The sequence below is a fragment of the Palaemon carinicauda genome, chromosome 11, assembly GCF_036898095.1.
Source record: "Palaemon carinicauda isolate YSFRI2023 chromosome 11, ASM3689809v2, whole genome shotgun sequence".
Taxonomy (NCBI): domain Eukaryota; kingdom Metazoa; phylum Arthropoda; class Malacostraca; order Decapoda; family Palaemonidae; genus Palaemon; species Palaemon carinicauda.
Genome location: NC_090735.1, coordinates 59,889,046 through 59,897,569, shown reverse-complemented (window position 1 = coordinate 59,897,569; position 8,524 = coordinate 59,889,046). Strand labels below are relative to the sequence as shown.

General features: G+C 36.8%; 1 protein-coding gene across 1 annotated transcript; it reads right to left on the bottom strand.

Moving 5' to 3' along the window:
* Window positions 1–1,055: 1,055 nt before the first annotated feature.
* Window positions 1,056–5,468, bottom strand: LOC137649292 (uncharacterized). The gene is made up of 3 exons (XM_068382278.1): window positions 4,559–5,468; window positions 3,132–4,240; window positions 1,056–2,954 (listed from the first exon to the last, which is right to left on the bottom strand). The coding sequence occupies exons 1-3, from the start codon at window positions 5,466–5,468 to the stop codon at window positions 1,056–1,058; spliced, it is 3,918 nt and encodes a 1,305-aa protein (XP_068238379.1).
* Between the last annotated feature and the right edge of the window lie 3,056 nt (window positions 5,469–8,524).

The window sequence follows — 8,524 nt, the reverse complement described above, 5'->3', positions numbered from 1 at the left end:
TACAAAAGAAAAAGAAAATAATTAAATAATATTTGGACCGAGGTAAGTTTCAGGTCACTGCAGCGTAAACTTGATGCTCCGTTGTAACGAAGTGTTGTTAATGTTAATTGCAGTTCTAAAAATGGAGGACAGTTACTAATACCAATACTTAACTTCCCGTAAAGTATCATCAACGGCGCTGCAGTTGCAGTAATAAACATGAGGGACCAGGTGATAAATCTGAATTTCCATTAGAGGCTGTCCAAGGCTGATGTCCTCTCCCGTGTTCCGTCGCAGATTAAAAGGTGCTGTAATCCTCCAGATGAAGACCAAGATTAGTATCGAGAACTTGATAAAAACACTCGATCACAGCAGCTCTTCGAAGGCAAACATCCATGCATCAGCAGCGAAAGAATGATCAAACAGGCGTGACAGTGGTATAAGGAGCTGAAGACTCAAAGACAGGCGTTGATGTCTAATAAAGGGCACTAACAGCTACACACCATTGCAGCGATCCAAGGCAAATCCACTGCTCTCAGTAGATAAGAACCTCTCAGAGGCAATCCCAACCTCTCTAGCGTTCAGAGGATCACTGACTCCAAACTTAGGCTTTTCCCGAAAAAGAAGTCTCTCTGCTTCCACGTCATCATGTAAAGGAAGAAATTGTTGGATTAGAACTACCCTCCTTAACGACTGCAAAATAAATAACAAGCAAACAACACCCAGTTACCAACAAGCAGCAAACATACGACTGCGTGGGCAAAAAAATAAATAAATAGATAAATATATAAGTGAACGAACGAAAATACTTTCGGGCGTGATACCCCCAACCTAATAGGTAAAAAAAATATAATTTTTTTTTTACAACTCATATGAGAGTTCCAACTAATTTCATATCTCAACATGTACTGAAAAAAAAAATTAACGGCAACGTTAAATGGCCTCAAGACCAGTAAATTATCACTTCCACAAACCAAAAACCAATGATGAAAGAACGAGATGTTGCACCAAAGACACTGAAGGAAGAAAAATAAAATAAATACGAAAACAAAACAATAATCCAAGTGGAAAAGACATCACAGATTTCTAGAGAGGGCATCAGCGACGACATTGTCCTTCCCTTTCACATGTTTTATAGTCAAATTATATTCCTGAAGCATAAGACTCCAATTAGTGAGCCTTCTGTTTTTGTTCCTAAATTTGTTCACAAATTTTAAAGGGTTGTGATCTGAATACACAACAATTGGATCAATGCTAGATGTTACATAAATTTCAAAATGTTGTAGAGCTAAAACTAAAGCTAAGGCTTCCTTTTCGATTGTGCTATATTTCTTTTGATGCTCATTAAGTTTCCTAGAAAAATATGAAACAGGATGTTCAATACCTTCACTATCGTCTTGCAATAGCACTGCTCCTACTCCGAGATCGCTGGCATCCACCATTAACTTGAACCCCTTCTGAAAGTCAGGAGATTTCAAAATAGGGTAGGTGCTTAAAATGCCTTTTAATTTATCAAAGGCTCGTTGACATGTATCGTCCCACAAGAATTTAGATTTCTCTCTTAAAAGATTAGTTAAAGGAGTTACTATTTCAGAAAAACTGGGGACAAACCTGCGATAATAACCAGCGAGACCAACAAATTGCCTTACATTTTTCCGAGTTTTTGGAGTGGGAAAAGCTAGTACAGCTTCAATGTTCTTTTCCTTGGGTAATACTTTACCTTGTCCGACGTGATGTCCTAGGTAGATAACTTCAGCCTTTCCAAATTCGCATTTAGAAAGGTTTACCACCAAACCAGCGTCAGCAATTGCACGAAATAAGGCCCTGATTCTATCGACATGGTCTTTCCAGTTGTCACTGAAAATAATTATATCGTCCAGATAAACTACACAACCCTTCAATCCATTCGTGATCATCCACATCATTCTCTGGAAGGTACTGGCTGCGTTACGCATGCCAAAGGGCATGACTTTACATTCGAATAAACCTTCAGGTGTTATAAATGCTGAAATTTCTCGTGCATTTTCAGTCAGAGGAACCTGCCAGTAACCTTTTAAAAGGTCTAACTTACTAATATACTTGGCATTACCAATCTTATCTATGCAATCCTCTATGCGAGGCAGAGGGAAATTGTCAGCCACTGTTAAGTCGTTTACTTTCCTGTAGTCAAAACACAACCTGTCTTGTCCATTTTCCTTTTTCACTAATACAACCGGGGAACTCCAAGGACTGCTACTTGGTGATATCAAGTCATTCTCCAACATATAACTGACTTCCTTTCTCACAGCTTCAGCTTTCTGTGGACTTAACCTGTAAGGGGCTTGTCTTATTGGCTGGGCATTTGGCTTTAGTACAAAATCATGTTGCAAACTACGCACAAGACCAGGAGTGTCCTTAAATATTGACGGATGTTCTTTGAATAAATCCTTAATATCAGTAGCTTCCTGAGCATTCAGATGTTTAAACAAACTATCTGGGTTACACAAAATTTTAGAGTTTTCGCCATTCCATCCATATTCTTTGCTTTCCACTTCTTGTCCATTACATTCTTTAGGTACAACAGCTGAAACAGATTTAACAGTGTTAGCTCTGGAAAAATATTTCTTCATAATGTTAATATGACACAACTGATACTTTTTCCTCCTCCCTGGAATTTCCACCAAATAATCAACATCATTCAGTTTCTTCTTAACCACTGCTGGACCTACAAACTGAGCTCTGAACTGACCTGGCATAGGAAGTAACACTAGTACTTGTTCTCCTGCTTCAAAATTCCTAGCTTGAGACTTTCTATCATAATGAGTTTTCATTTTAGCCTGCGAAGTAGAGAGATTATTTTGGGCCCATTGCCAAATGCTCCTTAATTTCTCTTTGAAAGACAAAATATAATCAAGTGAATTCATTTTATCACTACCCCCTTCCCAATGTTCCCTTAATAAATCAAGAGGTCCTCTCACATTGTGTCCATAGACCATCTGAAAAGGAGAAAAACCCAGAGATTCACTAGGGGCTGATCTTAAAGCAAAAAGCAATAAAGGCAAGTCTTTATCCCATTCCTCAACATGGTCTAAACAATACTTAGTCAAAGCATTCTTCAGAGTGGAGTGAAATCTTTCAAGTATTCCCTGACTTTCGGGATGATATGAGGATGCCAAGTTGTGTTTAATGCCAAGTTCATTCATTTTAGCCTGGAACTCCCTACTAGTGAAATTAGAACCTTGATCCGACTGTATCTCCCGAGGCAAACCATAACGAGAAAAAAAGTCCATGAGATGCTTAATAACGATACCACTCTTAATGCCTCTAACAGGTATTACCTCGGGAAATCTAGTGGTTCTGTCCATTATAGTTAACATGTACTGAAAACCTGTTTTGGTTTTGGGTAAAGGACCCACAATGTCAATAACAATTTGAGTGAATGGTTCTTCAACAGCTGGGATTGGAATTAAAGGCGCTTTTGTAATTTTCTGGTTGGGTTTTCCAACCATTTGGCACTGGTGACATGACTTACAATGTCTGACTACGTCTTTCTTTACAGAAGGCCAAAAAAAATTATCTTTCACTTTGGACAGCGTTTTTCGTATTCCTAAATGACCACCCCATTCACTTTCATGAGCCTCTTGCAAAATAAAATGCCTAAACTTACCAGGTACTACAATTTGTTCCCTTACCTTCCACTCTTCATCAGTAGATGCGGTCACTGGACGAATTAATCTATATAACACATCATTCTTTAATACATAACTTGCTTCACTTAAATCATCCTGTTCCTTTAGCTGTTCTGCTTCTTCATATATACTTTTCAATTCGCGATCTTCTTTTTGAGCACTAATTAGTGTTTGCCTATCTGGAAACGTGCCACTAAAATCTGTAGGAGAGTCTTCAGATATATTAACCATAGACTTTAACGAAAGATTTTTTATCTGCTTGGACTTACCTTTCGTTGTCTTAGGTTGAGTTTTGGTTTGGAAGCAGTTTTCCAAATTTATGTCAGCTTCTCCATCTTTGACTTCCTCTCTAGATTGGGCTCGGGTTACAGGAACAACAGGTTTAACATTTACCATAACACGTTCATTAACCACACTAGCCCCCTTTCGACCTTCTGATGCACAGGCTGTGCCACTACCTTGCATCACATCATTGCCTATCAAGAAATCTACACCACTCACAGGCAATGCACTAACTACAGCCAGTTTCAACCTACCAGTTACCAAAGGAGATTCCAAATAAACTTCTTCCACAGGCCAAGATGTTACTGTATCTGGGAAACCCCCAAGCAACACAAAATCCTGACCTTTCCGTGAGAAATCTTTAGGGAGAGAGGTTTCCAGAATGCAAGACTGGCACGAGCCAGTATCCCGCAGCAATGCAACGATATTACCATCAGTTGCCTCAGATCCAACTTTCACTATACCTCTAAAGACAAAGTCTTCAAATTCCTTACCATAAGGCATGCTCCCACTCACCTCTCCTTCAAGACTAGAAGACACAGGCGGCACTGACCTACAATCCATCAACATAACTGGTTTAACCGACTTAGTTACTTCAGGACAATGTGACTTAACATGACCTTTCTTACCACACTTATAACAAACAATGTCCCGGGCCTGCCTCGCACCCCTCGAAGGCGATGAAGGACTTTCTCTACCCTTTATTACTTCCACCTTTTCCACACCTGCTTCCCAATGAGTTTTCTTCTTACCATAATGCTTGTGTGACAAAACAAACCTGTCTGCTGCCTTTGCTGCCTCATTCACATTATCAATGTTAAATTCTTCAATATGGATGCGGACATCTTTGGGAATGTTATTTTTAAAATCCTCCAACAAAACCAGTTCTCGTAACTGGGCAAATGTACTTGCCTCCTCTGCAGCCAACCACTCGTCAAGTTTAACTGCTTTCTGGCCTGCCCATTCTACAAATGTTTGATTAAACATTTTACGCCAGGATCTGAATTTCTGCCGGTAAGCTTCTGGGATTAGCTGGTATGCATTTAAAACCATTTTTTTCACAATATCATAATCACTGGAATCTTCTGCACTTAACGCTGCATAAACTACTTGTGCCTTACCAGAGAATGCAGATTGCACCAATACAGCCCAGAGTTCCTTGGGCCAAGCCAACTGATGAGCTACTTTCTCAAAAGCAATGAAAAATTTTCCGACATCTGACTCGCTAAACTTAGGAATTAGCTTAGTTCCCCACTTATCACTGAACTTAGCTGGCACAGAAGCATTCATAGAAGTTTCATCGGACTTTGAAGACTTTAAAGTTATTTCTAACTCAAGCCTTTCTTTATCAGCTTCCATAAGCGCTCTCTTTTCAGCCAATATTGCTTTTTCTGCTTCCATTTGCTCTCTTTCAGCGTCTCTCTGCTCTGCTCGTTTAGCGCGTTCGAACTCCAGTTGCTCTTTTATGAAATATGCTAAGTCAGATCCAGACAATCCAAGTTTCTCACCAATGGCAGTTAACTCGCTTAAAGTTGACATCTTGTTAAAATGAAAAAATGCTACTTAACACGATGAACCATTAAAGTTTCCCGTCAAAAGGGAATAATAAAAAAAAAAAAATTACTTTTTCACACTACCTCACTGACCCTTTGCCATCCAGTCACGGTCGCCAATTTATGTCACGACTTAATTAATAACATTAGCGTTTTATGTTAAAGCAGGTTCTTTATAATTTGCATAAAGCCGTTACATAAAAAAAACAATAGTATTTTGTACAACCTTAAGTACCTTTAACAACCAGTTATAGTTCATAAACAATGATGGCAAAGGACAACGAGGGAGTATGATACAAAAAGGAAATATAAATATTTATTTACAAAAGAAAAAGAAAATAATTAAATAATATTTGGACCGAGGTAAGTTTCAGGTCACTGCAGCGTAAACTTGATGCTCCGTTGTAACGAAGTGTTGTTAATGTTAATTGCAGTTCTAAAAATGGAGGACAGTTACTAATACCAATACTTAACTTCCCGTAAAGTATCATCAACGGCGCTGCAGTTGCAGTAATAAACATGAGGGACCAGGTGATAAATCTGAATTTCCATTAGAGGCTGTCCAAGGCTGATGTCCTCTCCCGTGTTCCGTCGCAGATTAAAAGGTGCTGTAATCCTCCAGATGAAGACCAAGATTAGTATCGAGAACTTGATAAAAACACTCGATCACAGCAGCTCTTCGAAGGCAAACATCCATGCATCAGCAGCGAAAGAATGATCAAACAGGCGTGACAGTGGTATAAGGAGCTGAAGACTCAAAGACAGGCGTTGATGTCTAATAAAGGGCACTAACAGCTACACACCATTGCAGCGATCCAAGGCAAATCCACTGCTCTCAGTAGATAAGAACCTCTCAGAGGCAATCCCAACCTCTCTAGCGTTCAGAGGATCACTGACTCCAAACTTAGGCTTTTCCCGAAAAAGAAGTCTCTCTGCTTCCACGTCATCATGTAAAGGAAGAAATTGTTGGATTAGAACTACCCTCCTTAACGACTGCAAAATAAATAACAAGCAAACAACACCCAGTTACCAACAAGCAGCAAACATACGACTGCGTGGGCAAAAAAATAAATAAATAGATAAATATATAAATGAACGAACGAAAATACTTTCGGGCGTGATAATATATATATATATATATATATATATATATATATATATATATATATATATATATATATATATATATATATATATATATATATATACATATATATGTATATATATATGTATATATATGTAATATGTATATATATATATATATATATATATATATATATATATATATATATATATATATATATATATATAAAATGTGTGTATATATGTATATATGTATATATCTATATATGTGTATATCTATATATATACACATATACAGTATATATATGTACATATTTATATGTATATATGTATATTTATATATATGTTTATATATATGTATGCATATATATATATATATATATATATATATATATATATATATATATATATATATATATATATATATATATATATATATATATATATAGATAGATAGATAGATACTTATCTGTGTATATGTATATACATATTCATATATATATATATATATATATATATATATATATATATATATATATATATACACAAACACACGCACATATATATATATATATATATATATATATATATATATATATATATATATATATATATATATATATATATATATATATGCAAAAACAACATCACGAAACCAATTCCAGTTCACTGTAGTACAAAGGCCTAAGACGTGTCCTTGGTCATTTCTGTGGTTTGGCCCTTGTAGGCGCCACGTTAGCCATTGCTGATTGATGATGGTGGGATACTTGTGTCGCTCACAGCAAACGTAAAATTTTAGATATTCTACTCTTGTGATTCCATATTCTTGCACGAAATTAACCCATAGCAAAAATAAAAGGTTATGTTGCATACAACCACCACCTATGTAAGGTTTCTTAAAGGGCATTTATAAATGCCAACTATTTTGCTCTCATCTTGAATGTTACTTTATTATCCTTAAGTAACAATATTTTTTTAGCCTTCCACGCTGTTGTTTCCTTCATGTTGGAACATTTTCCTTCATGTTGGAACATTTCCAAATGTTGAAACCTTTCCAAATGTTGGAACATTCCCAAATGTTGGAACATTTCCAAATGTTGGAACATTTCCAAATGTTGAAACCTTTCCAAATGTTGGATCCTTCTCCAGATGTTGGATCCTTCTCCAGATGTTGGAACCTTCTACAATTGTTAGAACCTTCTCTAAATGTTGGACCTTCTTTAAATGTTGGAACCTTCTCCGTATGCTGGAACCTTCTTCAAAGGCTGGATCCTTTTCCAAATGTTGGATCCTTCTCCAAATGTTGGAACCTTCTCCAAATATTGGAACCTTCGCCAATTGTTGGAACCTTTTCCAAATGTTTGAATCTTTTCCAAATGTTGGAATCTTTTCCAAATGTTGGAACCTTCTCCTAATGTTGGAACCTTCTCCAAATGTTGGAACCTTCTCCAAATGTTGGATCCTTCTCCAAATGTTGGATCCTTCTCCAGATGTTGGATCCTTCTCCAGATGTTGGATCCTTCTCCAGATGTTGGATCCTTCTCCAAATGTTTGATCCTTCACCAAAGGTTGGAACCTTCTCCAGATGTTGGATCCTTCTCGAAATGTTGTAATCTTCCTTAAATGTTCGAGCCTTCTTCCTGGCAACAGATGGACAATACTGTCTAGTCCGTTTGTGTGCCGTCTTTCTGACAATCCTCTCGTCACGATTCCTCACTCAGGGATGAAAGAAAATGTGTCCTTCGCTTGAAATATAAGTAGAAAATAACAAAGGTTATTATTTTTTCCTTCGTGACCTCCACCTCCCTTTAACCCTTGACCTTTAAAATAAGTTTTCTAGCTTCGACAGAAATTGCAGAATATATTCTTTTTAATTTCCTTGTGTATTACATTTTTTAATATTTTTCTTATCTAAGAAGAAAAAATATAAATGTTACACGCAGAGTTAATTTGTCTCTA